Source organism: Azolla caroliniana, unplaced genomic scaffold (genome assembly GCF_043228905.1).
Source record: "Azolla caroliniana isolate FFs.n. ecotype wild unplaced genomic scaffold, voAzoCaro1.0.p SCAF_2, whole genome shotgun sequence".
Classification (NCBI taxonomy): domain Eukaryota; kingdom Viridiplantae; phylum Streptophyta; class Polypodiopsida; order Salviniales; family Salviniaceae; genus Azolla; species Azolla caroliniana.
The window spans coordinates 25,843,881-25,865,334 of NW_028230437.1; the positions used below are offsets into that span (position 1 = coordinate 25,843,881).

General features: G+C 36.6%; 3 protein-coding genes across 4 annotated transcripts; all 3 read left to right on the plus strand.

Annotated features, from left to right (window-relative positions):
- Positions 1-3,290: 3,290 nt before the first annotated feature.
- LOC147867845 (uncharacterized) lies at positions 3,291-6,931 on the plus strand. The gene is made up of 6 exons (XM_087315670.1): positions 3,291-3,634; positions 4,929-4,981; positions 5,069-5,133; positions 5,526-5,604; positions 5,973-6,251; positions 6,498-6,931. The coding sequence occupies exons 1-6, from the start codon at positions 3,321-3,323 to the stop codon at positions 6,650-6,652; spliced, it is 945 nt and encodes a 314-aa protein (XP_087171796.1). The 5' UTR covers positions 3,291-3,320; the 3' UTR covers positions 6,653-6,931.
- A 2,096-nt stretch (positions 6,932-9,027) lies between these two features.
- Positions 9,028-14,306, plus strand: LOC147867846 (DEA(D/H)-box RNA helicase family protein). Its single transcript, XM_087315672.1, has 13 exons — positions 9,028-9,316; positions 10,163-10,286; positions 10,375-10,444; positions 10,661-10,723; positions 10,800-10,874; positions 11,029-11,148; positions 11,786-11,827; positions 11,945-12,019; positions 12,118-12,264; positions 12,346-12,483; positions 13,292-13,403; positions 13,475-13,563; positions 13,654-14,306. Exons 1-13 carry the CDS (start codon positions 9,103-9,105, stop codon positions 13,765-13,767), a joined length of 1,383 nt encoding a protein of 460 aa, XP_087171798.1. The 5' UTR covers positions 9,028-9,102; the 3' UTR covers positions 13,768-14,306.
- Positions 14,307-17,259: 2,953 nt separating this feature from the next.
- On the plus strand, positions 17,260-20,515 carry LOC147867847 (uncharacterized). Of its 2 annotated transcripts, XM_087315675.1 has the most exons (8): positions 17,260-17,757; positions 18,315-18,425; positions 18,660-18,779; positions 19,044-19,211; positions 19,302-19,418; positions 19,544-19,645; positions 19,751-19,837; positions 19,914-19,952. In XM_087315675.1, the coding sequence occupies exons 1-8, from the start codon at positions 17,398-17,400 to the stop codon at positions 19,941-19,943; spliced, it is 1,095 nt and encodes a 364-aa protein (XP_087171801.1). In that variant the 5' UTR covers positions 17,260-17,397; the 3' UTR covers positions 19,944-19,952. The 2 variants fall into 2 exon arrangements, with proteins under 2 accessions (XP_087171801.1, XP_087171800.1); XM_087315674.1 differs by having other exon boundaries at positions 17,261-17,757; positions 19,751-20,515.
- Positions 20,516-21,454: the final 939 nt, after the last annotated feature.

Here is a 21,454-nt window from a genome sequence, read left to right on the forward strand (position 1 = left end):
GTCCATCTCAACTTTAATAGAAAAATACACTGGCAAACACCACATGCTATCCATTTTTACTAAAAATGCTTGAAATCAAGACATTTATAGGTATTGTTCAAAGAATAAAGTGAGATATAAAGTGGTAGTATCTTATAGTCATTTGGTTGCTTTTCACTTGATTAATTTGGCTTAAATTTTGGATTTCTTAAAGTTATGTGATGATAGGTATAATACACGTAACCATACATTTGTGTAAATATTTCACCTCCACAGTAAATGGGATGAATTCTCAACACTAAAAACATTATAAATGCACTTTTGTGCCATGTAATTAAAAAAATTCATGCAATCCTAGATATATTGTTGTAATCAGGGTCCATGGGGGTGCATAAAATATTCACGTCTATGACAAAACGTTGACATTGACAATAATGCCCTTTGAAGGTAATGCTTAAGTAGCATCAAAAAATGATGAATTTCACATATCACAAACATAAATCACTAGCTCTTGAGGATATAGTATTAATGATGATGGAATCTAACATTAACATATGTATGTATATAATGATAATAGATCTAGAATCTTTTGATGGGAGTGTTGATGTTCTTTGACGAAGATAAAAACAAGGCACAAAAAGTTTGCCCCGGTGAAAGATTAGTAACAATGTCAAAGTTCTAGGATGACGTAGTAAGAGCAAGCAGGACAATATCAAATTAATTAACAGCAAAAGCCATTGAATGTGATAAGAGTAGGACGAAGGCTTGGAAATTTTACCATGTTTATGTTTTAGTTTGAAGATCAAATAAACTCTCAAAAAAAGTTGTCGAGTTGGCAAGGTTTAATATGGGCCTCTTGAGAATTAGGTTAAACATTAGAATTCCTTGTACTAGGTATATTATATAGAGATTGGTCTAACTCATAAGATGATTTTCTTGTACAAAGGGGTTTTAGTCCAATGGTCATCAAATGCTTGTGAATACATCTTCATGAGGGCAATAAGAAAATATTGTATGATGAAGAAACATATATTCGAACTTGGAAACAAAATGTAGAAATATTTCTATTAAGAAACCAAGTTACTACTCTTGTGCACAATGATACTTCATATGTGGTATATCTTGTAAGTATAGCCTTATGGCGTTTTCTAATACTAATGTAGTATCTTTTTTTGAAAAAAATAAATGATACTTCATTTCACATACGTAAAACCAACAAGAGGAGTGAATGAAAGAATAGAGTGAAATTTGAGTTATAGTTGCATAAGATAGACATCACGTGGGACGTTATCAACTCAATTTCAAAGTAATTGTCTTGTAATCCTAAAAACATTCATACTCAACACAATTAAGTGTAGTCTATAATTCAATTAAGAATATTGATTTAAATCCATGTATAAATACCAATTAGAATTTATCATCGTATTACAAGGAGTGCATGTGTTTTTTCATATTTTTCAGTTAAATCGTTGCTAAATAAAAAGTATAATCAATTTGCATTTCTCCATATTACTAATTACATTGTCGAGAACAAGCTTTGAACCGCTGAGCTTGCGGGGGAGTGTTAATCAACTACATTTTATGTGGTTGGTATAACTCTAGTCATAGACTTAACCGACCACATAGAATGTGGTTGGTGTATCCCAACATATACATATAATGCCCATAGTGGCTTAATGTAATGTGATGATGAACGACATTTTCTTCTCTCATGCTTAATATCTTCATCCCCCCTCTTGCGAGTGTTTATATTAACTAATCCCTAACTCTCTTCTCAACTTCTCTCCGGTCACATACATCCACACAACACATTGCATCCACTTAAATAATTAGGAAACCCTATTTAGTTACAAATAAGTTGACATGTCATAGGATGTACGCGCAAGAAACAATAATAATACTTAGTAACGGAACTATGAACTTTGCACATTGGTTATCTTTATGAAATTCATATACTAAAGCAATTGTGGCTTAACGGATAAGGCATTTGACTTCGAATCAAGGGATTGTGGATCCAAATTCCACCAAGTCTGTATTGATGTAATATGGGGTGGATGGTTTGGAATACACGCATCTTACTTGAACCAAGCACCAAATGATGGGTTCCTAGTGTCACAAAATAAGCTCAAATGGATAGATGGTTAGGAATCCACATGTTGTATGCAAATAAAGTTCCATGTGATGGGCTCCTAGAATCAAAAGTATTGGTATCTCAAAGCATATACAATTGACCTATGTTGAAAGGCTTTCATGGTTCCTTTGTGAGATGACCAAAATCAATGTAATATTGTTATGTCATGGATCTTGATAAATCCTATGCCAATGTGGTTTGACAAAGTTTGATTAAGCCAAAGTTTAGAATATGGGTTGACATACCCCTCTTTAATGCCACTCCATGTGTGGATTTTGATGGAAGCTAGCGGAAAGTGATTATTAAACTATTGCCATTAGTTTGGATTTTGCAAATTTAAGGCTTTGTGAAATGACCAAAAGAAATGTAAGATTGTTTGTCATGGATCTTCATAAATCCGATGCCATAATACTACGGGTCGATAAGGTTTGATGAAGTCGAAGTTTAGAAAATGGGTCGACATACCCCTCTTTAATGCCACTCCATGTGTAGCTTTTGATGGAAGGTAGTTGAAAATGATTAAATTGTTGCCATTAGTTTGGATTTTGATATTTTATGGCTACTATTACCATAGTTTTGGCTTGTTATAGTCTCATGGTAGTTTCTTGCATTCATCAAACTTGATCAATATTTGGCGACAGTGTAATGGCTAGGGTTGAACAACATCAATGTTTAATGAATGCGTCTTTGAATACTTTTTTACTTAAGCGTTGTGGTCTCGTGGACTATATGACGGGAACTGACTACTAAGACTTCACATGGATGATACATCCATCTAGTCTTGGACCGATAATATTAGTATAGAGACAAGAACCAAGGCTTAGCCCTCGACAAAGGGACAACTAGTCAATTATGCTAGTGGATCGTGGTGGTTCCGATAAAACAGGACCATGAGGTTGTAGACTTTGACAAAAAGACCGTATGTCATCTCGTAGCTAGCATGGGGACCGGTCTCGGAACAAGATGTCAGATGGTAACAAACTCTGTTATCCCCTAGAGACAGGGTCATCCAGGTCTTGACTGGATGTGAATGATTGACCTGGACAAAGGAAGGAAGGACTAGAGAGTTTCCCTTGAGTCAAGAAGGGTAGGCACCACAAAAGTCAAGCAAATTTTAGGGAGAGAGGTCAAGGCAAAAAAGAAAGGCAGACAAAAAAGATGAGCAGAAGGAAGGGAAGGAGCAAGCGCTTCATGAGGAGCAAGAGCAGAAATGCGAGAGGTCAGAGGTGGGCTCTTCATAGGGGATGCCAAGGATGCCCACCTGCTCATGTCCACATCCTCGTGCCCTGCCCACCCCGTCGTCTCGCACCTCCTCTCTCTGCTCTGCCGCCATGGCGATGACGCAGACACGCCGGACGCCCCCCCCGGTGTCGATGGTAAGGCGATCCAACGGCTGCATGTCCCATGGAAGGATACTGAAGATCAGAACATTCTCGATGATCTTGAGCTCTGCCTTGCGTTCATAGAAGAGGGGAGGATGCGAGGAGGCGTTCTAGTTCATTGCTTGGCTGGTGTGTCTCGCAGGTATGCCATGATGGATGGGATTGTGACGAGGATGATACATACGCATGCCTAATTCTTGCGTGTATTTGTTTGTGTGTGTCAGCATGTATGTGTATGTATATAAGTATATGATGAAATGTGTACCATAGTGAAGTGTGTGTATGTAGTATGTAAGTATATATGAAATGTGTATGTATTTTAGTATATACAAAATGTATATGAATGGAAGTATATGATGAAATGTGTACCATAGTGAAATGTGTGTGTGTGTGTGTATGGTAAAGCTTATATGAAATATGTATGTATCTATATACGTTTCTATGTACCATGGAAGATGGTGAGGACAATTATATGCATATGTATTTGTCAGTGTATGTGTAATTATATGATGAAATGTGTGTATTTAAGTCCATTGGGAAAGTGATATATATGCATACACATGCACATGTATGTATATTTCTTGCTAGGTACTATGGAGGTATGCATGTGGTTATGTACCATGGAGGATAATGATGATAATGATACGCATCTGCATTCACAAACCTATTTGGGCATTTAATCTCATTGCTATGTACCATGGCAGATGGCAGTGATGTTAATACATATGCATGGATTTTTGATGTTATTTACCATGAATGATCATGCATGTACATTAATCATCATAAATGATGATAGTAGCAATACATGCACACACATGCATACTATCATAAACTGACAAATGTTGTGATATATGTGTGTGTGTATGCTGCAAATAATGATATGCACAGTGAATCATCATGGATGGTGATGGTAGTGATACATACACATGCATACTGTCATACACACATTCTGTAATGTAGTTGCTAAAATGTATGGTATCATAAACTGGAAAAAGTTGTCTTGTGAACATGTATTATGTTGAACTGGAAAAACTTGTCTCATGGGCATATATAGTATTAGCATTAGATGTACAAGCTATTGATGAAAGCATCAATACCTTGTACATCATCTTGAAATGTGTTAAGTGCGAGATGAAGCACGTGAAAAGAATATTAGGTCATCATAAACAGGCCCTATTCTATCATACACTGGCAAGTTGTTATATCTCAAGAATGCATATTGTGTTATCATAATAAATAATTTAACTATACGATAAGATTTTTATTGCTCTTATATATTTGTACTTGGATCCAAAGCGTGTTTTTTGAGCCTAGTTGTAGAAAACTTGGGGGTTTAGGGTCTATGCCAAAAAAGAAAAGACTAAATTAGAGTAATCCAAGAATCACCGCCTTTCGAAACTAATTAAATATTAAATTGATCTGTGGTTCTTATATAGTGCAACTGTGGTGACAGCTTATTTAATGCGATCAGAACAACTATCCCTCAAAGGTTAGTATGGTACGACTTTGTATCAGTAGTTGTGTTGTGTTTCCATAATAAATGCATTAAGTCCATAGTATGTTAAGTGATTTTTAGGTGCACTTTCTTCTTTGCAAGCCGTGAGTGAGAGTGCTTGCCCAAATGTTGGTTTTTTGAACCAGGTACTATACTATTATAATTTTCTGTATATGTTATATCTATATGCTGTAATCAGGCAAAAAACTTTGAAATACTGCTGAGTTTTTCCTTCCCAAGTTTTGGTTATTTCCCAGAATGCATATGGTCAACCCTATCTGGCACAATTGTTTATGCTATTTGAGTAATTATATGGTCAATGCTTCCCCTTTTCTCAGTTGATATGTGTTATTGGGGCAATTATATAGTCAATTCCTCCTTTTCATGGGTTTTCAGGGGCATTTGGTGAAAAATAACAGAACATTAGTTGGTACAAGTTTTTATGGTGTATAGAAATTGTTGTAGATGAATAGTTTGTCATCCCGAGTTCATGTTATATGTGGAACGTTAACAAATATGGAAAATAAATCCTTGGCAGCTTAAACTTTTTGAATGCATGGGATTCAAAGTTGATGAGGGAAGTGAGATCTATAAACGATTTCGTGTCGAAAAACTTGGTACGTGGATTCTCTTGATAAATTTCCAACATCATGCTAACATATAGAAATACACAAGCTGAACTCCAGCTAGTATCATCATACAGAAGACTATCTTCAAATGTAAAAACATGCATGTGTAGAACTCTTTTTAAAGCCAATTGAATACAATTACAATAACTGATTACTATATATGTTTTAATCGATTCCCTCATTTGATTCTCTGAGTTTGGATTCAATCAAGCATTTGTAATCAAACTGAAGATTTTGTGCTAAAAAAATATCAGCTTCCTATATCACTATATATAATCAAAACTGTTTTTAATATATGATCATGATTAGAGATGGAGTAATGAACTTTAGTTAAATATCAAAATTTTCTCAAATAGGGGAAGCATATGGTCAAGGAAAGAAGATAGAGAATTCAGCTTTTGCAGCTGATCCATCCTCGATTGCCTCACAAGGCTTGACAAGCTCGGACGTTATTCCACTGTATCGGTGTAAAAAATGCCGAAGAATAGTTGCATGTCCAGACAACGTGTTAAGTCATCATGAAGATGACAAGAAATCATCATTCAAAAAGAAACAAAAAAATGCTGTATGGGATCAAAAGGAGGAAACAGGATGCACCTCTGTCTTCGTAGAGCCAATGCAGTGGATGACCACAGGTAGATTTTACACTGCTGTGTTATTGTAAGCATATTTTTAATGAAAATTTTGATTCAAATGGAAAATAAAAGATCAAGATCGCAACACAATTATGAAGAAATAGATTTGTTTTTGGGAAAAAGGTAAAAATGTAAAAAAGAAAAAGGGGGAAAGAAAAAAATTATATATTGTTTTTGAAATAATCATGTTTTACAAGTTGATGATTGTGCAGTGCAACTTTGATGTACTCTTTGATGTCTTGACAGTTGAAGAAGGTGGAGTCATGGGTAAGCTCTCTTGTTTGGCTTGTAAGGCAAGGTTGGGAAGCTTCAGTTGGGCTGGTGTTCAATGTAGTTGTGGAGTTTGGATCGTGCCAGCATTTCAACTTCACAAAAGTCGTATAGATGCATCAAGATTTTGAAACTATGAAATACTTGTGCCTATTTCTGAGGTATGGATGGCTTTGTCCATGGATGAAATGTTGAAAGGAAGAATGTTTCATACGGAATGTGCTAACACCTTATTGTTAATTTGTCGAGTTGTAAAGTATCTGTTGGAAAGGAGGTCGAGTCTTTTATATGGGAACCTAGATGTTAGTCATGTGCATAAATAAGTGTAATATATAGATTCACATGTAGTATGCTGTGAATTCGTCGGATCATGTTTTCTTGCATGAATAAAAGGAAAGTCGTTTAACTCATTGGATGACTCTCTCTCGCATGAATACAAGGCACATTGATGGCAATGGACAATCTATCCTAAAAGATGTCGTTATCTGAAGCGAGTCTAGAAGTTAAGTGGGAAATCTAATGTCATAATCTTCCTTAAATGGCTTTAATCCAAAATTTGTAATTAGGTAAACTATTCTATCTTGTAACTCACATTCATCTTAACTTTATCAGCAAAGTCATAGTACTGAATAATTTAAGAAAATAAAAAAAGTGTATATTTTGTGGACAATTCAAAATATAGAATAGAAAAGTTTTTTTGAAATTCAAAAATCTAGTTATCACCCAAGCCTACCAAAAAGTAGTTATATCTAATCTTTTTCAAGTGTGGGAAAGTCTTAGACAAATATCGTGTGATGTGTATTCAAGTACTCAAGTTAGACGTATAGAAAACATAATCAATGTGGTTGTGAAATTGATGGTTATTGGATTTGCAAAAATTACAATATAGTTCTAAAACAAAAAATCCAAAGTATGGACACTCTTAGGAATTATTTTTGGAATGTTTTTTGTAAGCAATACACATTACATTAGTATAAATATTAAGGCTCAAGGGCAAGACCTGACCAATCAATATGGAGTTGTACCCATGTAAGGGATGACAGCTTTCTTTATTTTGCAAAAGGATGTTGAGTGTGAATCTTGGTTGAAGTTGAACATATAGATGTGCTCAAGTATGGGTTGAAGCTATTTTTTCTTTTTGAAATTGCCAATGTCACATCTATGCTTCAAGTAGTGGATGGGGATTGTTACATTGTGTGAGGAACCTCCAACGCTTTTTTAATTTTGTGAATGGCCATGGGGTTGTTAAGAAGGAAAATGGCTATATTTGAAATTACCAAATGCACACCAATAGATAAAGTAGTACATGAATACCAAATTATTAAGAGAATAGCAATTTGGAGGCAATGGGAGACTTCTACTGAACTAAGCATCAATTGTTTTCATTGTTATCCATGTTGAGGTGACCCTCCCCTTTATTGCAACTTTAATAAGTCTTCATATTCAATGAGAATGGTTGCATTGCTATTTGGGAGAATTTAATGACATGATTTGAGATATGTATGTGATGAGTAGTGTCAATATCCAATAATGTCAAGAAATTGTTGGGCGGAAAAGCTATTGCAAAAAGTGAAATGTATGAATTGCAAATGATAGGCCAAGGAAAGGGTCAAGCCCTCGTAGCTCCAACCCCTTTATAATACACGGTCAATTATTACCATGTAGTAAGAAGACCTTGACTCATCTGATAGTAACGAAGCCAAATGAAATGTCACAAGGTGAATATGGTCGATTTCCATAACACAATAGAATACGAAGATGAAAAATGAATGAAGAATATGAAAGCGAGAAAATAGAAAAGGTTTTTCCCTTATCTTTTTCTATCTCGACTCTTTAAAACCTTTTATAGTTGCCTTTTCATTAAGGTGTGGTAAATGGCATTATTTATAGGTGTAGAGATACATTTATGTATTCTAATAGTTAGTTACCCAAGTCTCAACCATGTGTGTTGAAGTGGCAACAAGTTCTATGCACATCAAGCCACGTGGTGGAAAAGATGGAGGAATAGGCGAAAAAAGTTGAAGAAGGGCGAACAACATCAAAACTAAAGCTACGAAATCCACAACAATAGCTCTTCCTCGTCAACCAACGGGTTGACGGTGGCAAGAGAGTTGCATAAACTAGGGCATAGTCATCGATAAACAAACCTTTCTATTGAATGGTGTTCAACTCTCATCAGAGCCGAAGCATGCATGTTGATGGCAAACATGTCCTTACATTTGACACACCATGTGTCCTCTGCCATCTTCACAATTTATATATATAACGAAGCATGCGGGGAAATGTACCACATACGAGTTATGAAAGTGTTAGCCCACATGAATGACTCACACATATGTCCATATCTCCGCCACCTCATGTTGGTTTGCCTAGACATGGCCATGTGGTGTGTGTGGACATTTGTGAATGGCCATATGTGGCCATTTGTGTTACGTGTATGTCGATATGTGGCCATCCGTGTGTGCGTGTCCATCCATCCATACATTATTATCAGGCTTATGGCCCTGCCTTTCAATGTCTTCTTTGCTTCCTCTCGATTCCTGCTTCTGGGGGTTTTAGGGTTTCGAAGGCGGCGACGGCCATGGCTCTAGCGAGCGAGGTGGAGGTGGAGGAGAAGGAGAGGGGAAAGGCTGATCCTCTTCCTCTGAACCACCGCAGAAGCAGCAGTGACAACAACAATAACAACACCTTCCAAGGGCTGGGCGTCTGCGAGCAACTATGCGAAGCCTGTACAGCCCTTGGCTGGACCAATCCCACTCCCATCCAGATGGAAACTCTGCCTCTGGCCCTTCAAGGTGCTGCTCTCCTCTCCTCCCTTGTATGAGATAATGCATTTAAGTTAATGCGGTTAGTTATACATGTAAAATACAAATGAAACATACGTGGAATATCTTACGAAGAGATTCGTTTGGGTCCGAGATTATCCCTTCCGTTTAATCATACCAACTTCGTTGGTACAAAATTGAAATTTAGTTTTTTCTACTCACCCTGTAGGAAAATCAGGAACTTTTTATTTTTGTGGGTGTAGTTGATGTTTAGGATCGGTAGTTCTCCTTTTATACCATCTGTCACTTTCTTTTGCATGAAAATGCTTCTACTCATATGTGTGCGTATTTTCATGATGTTCTGGAAATTCCAATATGTAAAACATGTTTGGTTATCAATTCTCAATGTGAATTTGGAAGATATGTACGAGCTAATGATCGTTGGATTATTAACTAGCTCATAAATGATGTGTGACGCCATTCAGCTTCTTTTGCACCACGAGAAAGTGCTATATGTACAGCTTTTGTTGATGATATAGCGACAATTTTGTTTCTTGGAATTCCAAGAGATAGCTCTGCTGGTTACCATAAAATCATAACCTGTTGTAGAATGTCTTGTGTCTTTATCACCTTTATAATTAGGATTGCACTATCCTTGCATTCATAGATGAGAGATGGGCAAATAACCTAGGAGTTTTATCTGGGCTGAGTTTGCATCCTTTGGACTGGGTACTACAATCCATATGCCTTTTTGTTTGTCGACTTAATCTCTGGTTGCATGGCAGCCATCCTTCCACCATGTTTGCTATCATATCAGTTGATAATATGCAGCTGATATCTTGCTTCTGTTATTTGGTTCGTTGCTGCATTTTTCAGGTCGTGATATGATCGGGTTAGCTCAGACGGGGTCTGGCAAAACAGGTGCCTTTGCGCTTCCTATAATTCAAGATTTGCTCGAACACCCGCAGCCTCTCTTTGCATGTGTTCTTTCTCCCACTAGGTTCGGCATTCTTTTCTTTCTTTTCCTTGAGGAAAGTCAAGTATGCTGTTTAGTTGGTTCATGTCTGCTTTCTGTATTATTTATTCAGAGAATTGGCTATCCAGATTGCTGAGCAGTTTGAAGCTCTGGGTACTGGAATAGGTGTGAAGTGTACCGTGGTATGTATTTGTCAAATGATCTTGTGCATATACTGGAATTGTTACACATGAAACAAATTTTACACGCAACAAAATTTGTCCAATGATTTAATATCTGAATCCTAATCAGTATTGCTGTAAGGATTACAGTGAAGATATCAAGGAACCTGTTTTCTGTTCTTGATCAGTCTATATTTAGTGAAGATATCACATAAATTGTTTTCTGTTCTTGATCAGGTTGTTGGAGGCGTCGATATGATGTCTCAAGCTATTGCCTTAGCAAAGAGGCCACATATTGTGGTATTGTATATTTACCTCTTCTTTTGTTAACTTCAGTGACACTGGTGTGCCATCTAAATGTCTAGCTCTGCACCAGGTTGGCACACCAGGGAGACTTGTTGACCATTTGACAAATACAAAGGGATTTAGTCTGCGATCAATAAAGTACTTGGTAATATTTCGCGAATTATAAATGTTGATTGCAACATTCAATAATATGTGTAGGGTATTTATAAGCCTACGTAGGTGTCGTTTATTTCCTGAGGCTTTTTCCTTTTAAAAAACCTAGTCACCTGCTTGATAAAAAAATGTGTTTATCGTGTTAGGTGCTTGATGAAGCTGATAGACTATTGAGCATGGACTTTGAGCATGAAATTGATGAAATATTGAAAGTGATACCAAAGGAGAGAAGGACGTTTTTATTTTCCGCGACAATGACAAACAAGGTAATCGTCAGTTGAATGATACCTTATATTTAGCTAATTAAGGAGATTAATTAAGAACCTTTGCATGAGCCACATAAAATAATCTAAGCAGTATACATGTTATGAGGTTTTAAACTTATTCTTGACTCAAAACTTCCATATGCAACAACCTTCATACACATTTGAAACTTTAAATGAACACATCCTTACACTCGCTCCACTATGTGGTTACAAGTCGGGCTACCGTTGATGGCACTTTGTTTAGCTTTGATAATGACATTTATTGGCACGTATCTGATGAGATGGTGACCCAAGAGGTGTGTTGGTGGCAACGAAAAATCAAAACTCTTGTGGTGACCTTGGATTCTTGACCTAACTAACATCAAGACAATTTAATGAGCCATCCTTAATCCAACATTGATCAATTGAGAAGCCCAAGCTACTTCATGCACTTGGCATATTTTCAAGTAAATTCTTGGGTCCCAGTAGTTCTGAACACGGCCATTTTCATGTGTTTTGTGTTTGACCGTAAAAATAAACAGGTATGAGTGGTCTTGAAATAGGTGCATCTGATGACCTTGGAGACTCCCCAACGTACATGATCAATTAACTGATTGGGAAGCAGTGTAATTTATTAATGTTCTATTTTGTAATACAGGTAGCAAAGCTTCAACGTGCTTGTCTTAAAAATCCAGCAAAGGCAAGTAATTGAATCTGGAATACTTTTATCTTGTACCTATATTTATTGAAATATTTTCAGGCATTCATTGGAACAGAAACCCCTGGTATGATGTGATAATGAAGGTATGTTCTACAGGTTGAAGTTTCTTCAAAATATACAACTGTAGATACACTGAAACAACAATATATGTTTGTGCCTGCAAAGGTCAAGGTACTAAAGTATTTGAAAAGCAGTTTCTTTTCTTGGAATACAGCATTGATATGATTGATATTTTATAGAATTTCTTATCTGTTTCTTTTTCATGATAGGATTGTGCTTTGGTGTATCTGTTGCATGAGCTCGCAGGCAGTACATTTATGGTCTTTACACGAACCTGTGAATGTAGTAGGAAGCTTGCCATTATTCTTCGTAACTTGGGCCTTGATGCAATTCCAATCAATGGTCAGATGAGTCAGGTAGCTTCTATATTGAGATGGGTTATTATTGTAATTATTACTATAAAATCCTAGCTCATCATTTTTTTATCTTTATTTCAGCCGAAAAGACTAGGTGCTTTGAACAAGTTCAAAGCAGGTGAACGGAGTATCTTAATTTGTACTGATGTTGCAAGCAGAGGTCTTGACATACCAGCTGTTGATGTTGTAATCAATTATGATATTCCAATGAACTCCAAGGTAAGTTATTTCCTTTGTGAAAAGGGTAGCCTATTTTTTTTACATCAGGAAGTTCTGTATTTCGTTCATGTTATTGCACATGCATAACTACTATATAAATAAGACTTCGTTTTCAACGTATGTAGCAATCTGTAACTGTTTGATCCGGTTTGAAAAATTGAAGCTTAAACCGAACCAAACCAAACCACGAATCTATTTAAACCGAAACCATTCAAACTGTACTGTTACAAAAAATCTAAGCTTAAACCGAACCAAACCAAACCACAAAACTGTTTAAACTTAAACCATTCAAACTGAACTGTTACAAAAAACCTAAGCAACTGTTTAAGAGATTTTCAAACAGTTAACAGTGTGGTTAGCAGTTCAGTAGGTCAAAAATCAAATTTTAAATTGTAAATTTTTCAATACTTCAGAACTTTAAAGTTTTCCTAGCTTCAAACTGAAAAGGTTGTTAAAACAATAATCAAGGAAATATTCAAGAAAATAAATAATTTATCAAAGTGGCAAGTCTAAACTGTTTAAGCCGTTTAAACCATGGTTTTAAACAGTTTAAACCAGAAAGCGTTCAGCTGATAAAGGTTCAAACTGAATCGTTGACCCCCAAACTGAACTAAAAGCAAAGTGAACTGTTTACGGAAACTTGAACTTGAACCGAACCAAACTGTCTAAACTGTTAAGCCGTTAAGCTGTGGTTTTGCTGTTCGGTTCGGTTCAAACCAAACCATTGCTGACTGATAAAGATATGTAAGGTATAACTTGTTTTCAAATTGAGGAATCACTTAGAAACATTTCTCATGGTGCTTGCTAGGATTATATTCATAGAGTAGGGCGGACAGCCCGTGCTGGTAGATCAGGGCGAGCAGTTTCCATTGTCACTCAATATGATATTGAGCTTTATCAAAGGATTGAGCAACTCATTGGTATTGTCTTACGTCAAATATTTTAGATTTTAAGTTGAGATGTTCTTCTAATTCTTTAATTTCTCTTCCAGAGAAAAAACTACCAGCATTTCCTGCGGAGGAGGAAGAGATGATGCTATTTTCAGAACGTGTAGGAGAGGCACAAAGGCTTGCAACAATGGTGTGTAGTATCAACAAGTATCACTCAAATTGTGTATCTTTTTGTCTTCTTTTTAAAGAATGCATTGAGTGTCTTTTTATGTTTTTACAGAAAATGAGAGAGAAGGATTCAGCAGCTAAAGCTGGGAAGAAGAGACGGGTCAATGATGATGACGATGATCACATGAATATTAAGAAGCATGGAAAGCAAAAAAGAAATAAGTGAAGTTTGAAGATGCGAAAGTTGTTGGCCATGATATCAATTTTGATTTCAGTATTTACAATCCAGCAAAGGCAAAATGTTTGAGATGGCTGTGTGCACGAAACTCATAATTTAGATATTCATGTCTTCATTCACTTTCTAAGAAGAGCAGATCTGACCCTTACATCCTATTCTCTGCTAGTTATCTGGTACTATCATTGCATTCCAACAAGAATGTGAATGAATAGCAGCAGGTGATGGAAAGCATCTATCTTCATGTGCATGTCTGTATTGGTGATACAAAAGCTGGATGTGCAGTCAGGCAATGCAGATATTTTGCCTGTAAAAATATCAAATTAACCAATCTTGACACAGGAGTATTGATGCATTCTGAAGTTTTGTGATATCGGAAGCATGTTATTTCTGCCTTAGTATCATGGTGAAATTTGGCCATTATCTAGATTTATTGTATGGAATGCATGTAGGTGACACCTCCTTGCACTCTCTTAAATCTCACTGCTGTCTACATTTTTAATGTATCTCATCATTGTTTTTTCGATTTTCATTGGGGCACTTGCTAGCTTCTCTCCTACTAATATAAAATAATCATTGTAATATTTGATTAGAGAACTAAGAAAGTCGTGACTTTCTTTGATGACTCTGGAAAATAATAAAAAGCTTAAGCTAATTTGGAAATAAAAACCCGAACAGAATTCTATTTACCATATTCTTCTCTCTTTTTTGGCCTATTCTCGTTTTCTTTTCAAAGACCATTTCAGGTATTCTTGGGAGAAGTTACATTCTGCTCTATTTCTTTGGCGATTCATTCAACTGCTGCTTCATCATCACCAAAGGGTAAGCAAAGCATTCTTCTCAAATTTTTTCTGATGCACACCCAGAAATTAGATGTCTGCTTTGAAATGTTGTCATTCATTGCATATATAGTGTATCTTTTTTATATCATGTTTCAATGGATATTTTTTTCAATTTCTAAATAGATTTTACTATTATCTTGCAATTTATTTATTTAGTTAATGTCAAATTTAGGTAATTATTATATGAAGATAAACATGAGGATTTTGTTGAGTCTTTCATGAACTCATATTCATGCACAAGATTTTGTTCCTTTGGCTATCTCATGTTTAGTTTGTATTGTGAACTTTTAATGTTCATTTAGAATAGGAATATGTATTTGGGAACTGTTGATATTCACTTAGAAATAGGGGTATGGATTAAATGTATTATTTGACCTTTTCCATTAGGTTGAGACAGATAATTAGATAATTGGATTGACCATATAAACAGATCCTTAGATTGAGATTAAAAGAGTGAAGAATGACTGCTATATGATGGAAAAATACAGATTTTGCGCAGTGGCAATGAGGGCTACATGCTCATTGATATAAAACATAGATGTCTTTTTAACTTTTTCTGAAAGCAGTCTGGATTGTTTATTGATCCAAATTCTCTCTTTATCTCAATATAATTTTGTCACTAGTCTTGTTCATATATATATATAGTATTTGTATTCAAATGCCTTGTTTTCATGGCCTTGTTCTTTGTATGAATGGGGATGCACATAAAGAAAATGGGCTTATGTGAATGTACACATGTGGCCTTTCTTTTGGTGGGAATGATCTAATATGAGAGCCTAATTTGTGCATATATATAAACATTCCTGAACTGCTGTTGATAAACTAAACCGAATTGTCTTTGTTTCTTCAAGTTCAACAAAAGATGCTACGATGATCATTTTCATGTGAATGCCACATTGTGGTGGGAAGAGAATAGGGTGATATAAAAAGCATTGGAAGCACTTTGTATATGGATAGATTATTTAGCACCTTGGGTTCCATTGCAACCAATAAGAGAAATCTCCTTTTTGTGGCAATGAATCTGTTTGTTTGAGCTTTCTTCTATGTTTGATAATGCAAGTGAAACATTCGTTGGGTTATGCTATGCAAGGAAAGCCATAAATGATGGAAATGGACATGTGTCGCAGGGCCAGGAAGTTGTTGGAATCTTGTAGAAACCTTTATGACCTTTATGAGTGAAGGGACACAAATCTCTTGAAGTAGATTGAAAAGCAACAATCCATAATAAGTCTGAGTTCCTCAAAAGTAGATTGAGGGATTGTACTCTTTGAGTGCTCAAAGCTCTTGACACACATCATAAATCTACATCCACATCTCTTCATCTTGATGTAAGATGGCAAACCAAAGAATATCGAAGTATTCTCAAAGCTTTGATGTCAGCCATTTGGGCCTGAAGATGCTCAATTCTACTTGTAATATATTCATCGTGAACAAGTAATGATTATGTAGGTTTTGAAATTTGGCTTCATTTTGCTGTACAATATGATGATGAAATTCTTCATACATTCCTTGTATGTATAAGAAATTTTAAAACCAATCTAGTTTTCCCCATGAAAATTGCATTCCTGTTCTCCATGCTCAAGTCTTCATTGAGATTGTTTGCAAGAGATTGTACGATTCTAATGTTATATTGTACTTATATGACATAGTTGTTGCTCACAAATCACTAACAACCATAGCCTCGCTAACTATGAGCCCCATTTCCATTGGCGTTGTTGGGTCAGCCCATCTATTCCAATCTCCTCATCAAAGGAATGTCATCAACAAACAAATATTTAACACTTTGTAGCCTTAATATATTTTTCATTATTACATTGAAAGTGATGAATGCGTAATTAATGCAAAACCACTTTGACATAATGGAGAAGACAAGGAATATCTTGTTGGGGGAGTGTTAAGCACAATTATAATGAAGGCATGATGCACTATGAGCTATATTTTCATGTGCTAGTAGAGAAGAATGAATATGAACATTCTTGCCAAGGCCAATAAGATAGATGCACTTCAATGTTACACCCAACCCATGTACTACATTATTTGCTCAATCATTTTCAAAGTTCCAAGTGCATGTTCATATCACCCATTCACAATTAACTACATGCGAAATGGCTAACCCTCTATTCTTGGCAAATGGAAAATCCATTTGAGTTTTAAGCCCATGATACTATAATGTGTTAAAAACATTATTAGCCCTTCACCTTCCTGTCCACATTCCTACCCTTTCTCTTTTCCGTCTTGGAATTAGATCTGAACAGGACACAAGTGACATAACGTACGTACATCGTTACAGGCATCTAGGTGTTTTTGCCCAAGTGGTTAGATTGAACAACATTCTTGATGACGTCACATGCTCCTCCAATTGGTCAACAACTACGGGAACCCTCTATTTTGCTCGGTTGCAGGGCCATATGCAATGAAGCGTTTTCTACGTGCTATGGGTCATGGATTGTACACTGTTAATGTCCCATCCCGAGTTATGGCAAGGAATCGGGACAATAGGGCGACCATATATATGATAGGAGGTTAGCACCCGATGAATCATGGAACTGCTTGATGGATGGATGCTAGAGTAGGCCATGGATGATCAACACCAAAAACCCTTGCCAAGGAACCACACCATGCTTCTTGTGTGTAGCAAAGCAAATGTCAATAATCTAAGAAGAAGAAGAAGAAGAAGAAGAAGACTCAGGAAGAAGCAGAACAACGCAGGAAGACAGTTTAAGCTCGCTTCTCCTCGCTCTTCCCTCTTTTAGGGTAGAGCGAGCGCTCAAGAGGAGGGATGCGTGGCAAGCGTGGGCCTGAGCACATGATTCTCGTGAGCGATGACGACGATGAATCAGAAGCAGCTGCAGCTGCAGAAGAAGTGGAGGAGGCGGAGGAAGAAGAAGAAGCTAATGCCGACCTGAGCATGTCTATCGTTGCCAAGGCGGCTAGGAAAATTCGTCATCGTAAAACCACTCTCCTCAACTGTATTGTGATCGACGACGACGACGACGATGAAGAGGAGGAGAATAAGACGAAGATGCAGGAGGATGGATCTTATGTGGAGAATGGGCTGTCTGCTTCAGAAGGACTTGCTACCAAAAGAGCCAGGAAGTTCAAGAAAAAGAAATTGAAGAAGAAGAAGAAGAAGACAATGGTGACAATTCTTACCTTTTCCCTGTTGTTTGAATCCTTGTTCAAACAACTCATGCACATGCCAATCATTCATTCCATATTTCGATTCACCAATTTATTAGGTACGATTGTAGCCAAGACATGAAATGCAAAAGAGCTGTCAAGATTGTGTTGGGGTGGATTATTTGACCAGAGTCAATTCTGTTAGGTGCTAATTTTGTTTTGGTTGATGATTGTAATGATGGTTACCTGGGCACCCGTGTGTAGATATACCAGATGTTTCGAGCCTTAAAATTACAAGGTATCAGTTTATAGGAAATATGACATAGTGGCATTTGAGATTAGGCACCTTCTAAAATTCGTTCAGTTTGTGTAATATTTAAGAAAGCTACAGCAAACCTGCCTTTGTATTTGAAAGTCATGGACCTATCATTTCCTAATGGAAATTTTAGTCTCAACTTGAAGTGGTGAATGATTTGCACAGCCTTTTTTTCTGAATGCGTATTTGGCGGAACTCATTTTGTAGGGACTCTCTATGATTATGGATATTTTGACTTCCCAAGTAACTTATTCATACAGGTCTCAGATGGCCTAGAGAATAAACCCGAAGATTCAAAGGTTGAGGGGGATATCCTTTTCAAACTTATTGCAGATGATGGAGAAGACAATCTTGAAATGCGGAAGCTTCTGGTAAGAAACACCTATCGGGAATTTTCTGCATGCTCAAAACATTGAATATGCCTGCGTTAGTTGATAACGAGTAGTGAAAGCATCCTGAGTAAGTCTAGTTTAGTTCATAGCAAATAAAAATCTCCTAAGTGATTAATTGGAAAACTTCTGCAATGGACCTTGCAGTTGCATTTAGTAGTCAAAATTTAGAATTAGACAGATCATTGATGAAAAAGATCACGTTTTTGTATGCAGAGAGGTCCTCGGTATTTTGATGTTCCAGAGAACAAGACTGAGAACTGCACAGAGGAAGCTCGCAAAAGGGCGTGCTACGTGTGTGGCAGTCTTGATCATGATGCAAAAGATTGCCCACAGGTACCTTTTATTTCTCACAGGTGGATCCTTTTTCATCCACCAAGAGTGTAAATGGTTTACTGGTTGTAGATATTATTCAAATCTGTTGTTTTTGGCCACCTAAACAGGCTATTTGTAACTTAAGATTAACTATAATCAACAATATGTAGAATTCAATAGAAAAATGCTGCAGCATATTGTGAATTGTTTTATATCTATTGGTTGAAACTACACTTTAGGGCCCCTTTTTATATTCAATGATTGACATCATTGTTATTTTTTCAGGGTACTTGCTTTATATGCAAGTGTTCTGGTCATTTTGCGAGGTCCTGCCCCAACAAGCAGATTGTTACATCAAGAGTTGGAGAGGGTTCTCACATATGCTTACGGTGTGGAGAGGAAGGGCATGAAATGTCTGTATGTAACAGAGATTATCATCCAGAAGATCTACAGGTGGCAACCCAATAAGATGAATGCATTGGAAATTTATGCTCTATATTGCAAGAGTGATGATGTTTCTTTTGAATTTTGCATCTCATGCAGGTCATCAAGTGCTATATATGCAAAAAGTATGGCCATCTTTGTTGTGTGGATGTTACATTGACATCAGAAAGGAAAGATTCGTGTTACAATTGTGGAGAGCTAGGTCACACCGGAGTGGTAGAGGAAAACACACAAGATTGACATACTTAGAATATGAAAAAGAAGAACCTGTTTTGTAGTTTGTATTATCTATATACAGCTCGTCTCCCAGAAATAATGTCTTTGAAATGGTGAATGCACAGGGTTGTGCAAAACTACGAAGTGAGGAGAATAGGACTGCAGCAGTGTGTTACAGATGTGGAGAAGAAGGTCATTTTGCGCGGGGCTGCAGGAAACGTAGCGAGGTCTTCGTACTTAATGAATCAGATTTGCACAGCTGTAACATGTTCGTTATTAGCTTATATTATATTTATAAATACTGATATTTGGAGGGGGTTAATTGCATGCAGGCTGATTTCTGGGCTACTGCAAGGACACCAATTGTGGGAAACCGTCAAATAGGTGACTTTCAAGGTTTTCAGTCTGTGCCAGCAAAGGTAGGGCGAAACTCTCGCTGGTCAGATGGAAAATCTAATGAAAAACAGATAAACACACCTTTGCCATGGCTGACAGACCGCTGGAATATGCATGAGCATGAAATAGGGAATGGAATCCTAAATCATGGTGAGGACTATAAGAGCAGTACTCGGAGGAGACAAAGACAATCATCCATAAACCATGTTAGACATCAAGGCTACATGGATCATATGATTGATCTGGAAAGCTTACAGAAAAATAGCATGAAGAAGTGGCGAAAAGAGAATTGTGGGCATTAGATACATTTCTCCACAGTTAGTGTTGATTTCTCTTGCATCAACACTTCTTTGGTGCTGATGAATGCAGGAACATGTAGGGGGATCACATAGAATTTCAATGGATCCCATTTTGGCGAGTAACGGAGAAACACATGTTCTGATGGCAAGATCTTTGTGGTTGTGCCTCCCTTGATGCATTGGGCATGTTTTTCTCAATGAGCCCTACAGCACCAACCTTGGTAATCTGCTGATCATGATCAAAATAACAGTACTGTCTGTCCCATATGGCTATGGAGAGAGAACTATGAGTTGCCTGTAATGAGTTGTAGGTACAGCTCGCAGTTGTCTGTAATGACTTCAAGAAAGATGCAAATTTCCATTATTTCTTAATCGAAATTTACAATGGTTTCTGAGGCAAAACTCAGCTTTACTGCCTTAATGTATTACACTGAGACCTGTGAAAGGTAGATAGTAGAAATAATTTCCAGGCATGAGTAAGTAGAGAGTTTTTGAAAGCTTCATATTCTTTTGTTTTAACTCCAGAAAACAAGTTTTGTGTTGTATATTCCATGAGTACTTTTTAATGCATTCATGGCTATAGTTCAGTTTATGCACATGTGCTGTGTATACTTGTGTAGCGGGTAGTTTCTTGTATTGTAATTCTAGTTTCTTTGTTCATTAGATCCATATGAATTTTGTTTACTATGGGTGAAAATCTAATATGAGGTTAATTTATGTTCATATTCTGCTCTCCACACAAGCTACTTATATAGCAGGTAGTTTCTTGTATTGTATCTCTAGTTTCTTTGTTCATTAGATCCTTATGCATTTTGGTTTACTATGAATGAAAATCTAACATGATGTTAATTTATATTCATATTCTGCTCTCCATCACAAGCTTGGTTGCTCTCCATGTACCATCTCAATTTAATATACATTAAATAGGTAAATCAAAGATGGTACCGATATTCTACTATTGAAGAGATGTTATAAGTACTCTCTAACAGTACATATTAGAATAAATGTAGATGCCATAATGTACATGTCATGATTGTTTAACCATAACATAAATGTGCTGTCTTTCATGTCATGACTTTTCTCTGATTCGAAGGTCCTAATTGTTTTAACGCAATCCAACACCAAGACGTGTAGTAGAAACCAAAAAATGAATCCTTCATGTCCATGGCATCTAATATAAAAGTAGAAGTGTTGCGAAAGAAACTGCGTAAGCATCATTAGTGCTCAAGTGATGAAGAGATATCACAGGAATGAAACTAACAAAGATGATAAACACAAACAAAATAGTAGAATCATGGTTAGTCATTGAGAGATGGAGAACACCAATTACTATCCACAAAA

What these genes read in the sequence shown, in the direction of transcription:
- LOC147867845 (XM_087315670.1), top strand. Translation starts at nt 3,321, where the DNA reads ATGCGAGAGGTCAGAGGTGGGCTCTTCATAGGGGATGCCAAGGATGCC. An exon ending in AGAACAACTATCCCTCAAAG is followed by an intron (nt 4,982 to 5,068) that starts GTTAGTATGGTA and finishes AGTGATTTTTAG; the next exon opens with GTGCACTTTCTTCTTTGCAA. An exon ending in ATGTTGGTTTTTTGAACCAG is followed by an intron (nt 5,134 to 5,525) that starts GTACTATACTAT and finishes AATCCTTGGCAG; the next exon opens with CTTAAACTTTTTGAATGCAT.
- LOC147867846 (XM_087315672.1), top strand. Translation starts at nt 9,103, where the DNA reads ATGGCTCTAGCGAGCGAGGTGGAGGTGGAGGAGAAGGAGAGGGGAAAG. An exon ending in TAGGTGTGAAGTGTACCGTG is followed by an intron (nt 10,445 to 10,660) that starts GTATGTATTTGT and finishes GTTCTTGATCAG; the next exon opens with GTTGTTGGAGGCGTCGATAT. An exon ending in CCGCGACAATGACAAACAAG is followed by an intron (nt 11,149 to 11,785) that starts GTAATCGTCAGT and finishes TTTGTAATACAG; the next exon opens with GTAGCAAAGCTTCAACGTGC.
- LOC147867847 (XM_087315674.1), top strand. Translation starts at nt 17,398, where the DNA reads ATGCGTGGCAAGCGTGGGCCTGAGCACATGATTCTCGTGAGCGATGAC. An exon ending in TTGAAATGCGGAAGCTTCTG is followed by an intron (nt 18,426 to 18,659) that starts GTAAGAAACACC and finishes TTTTGTATGCAG; the next exon opens with AGAGGTCCTCGGTATTTTGA. An exon ending in AGCTAGGTCACACCGGAGTG is followed by an intron (nt 19,419 to 19,543) that starts GTAGAGGAAAAC and finishes GTGAATGCACAG; the next exon opens with GGTTGTGCAAAACTACGAAG.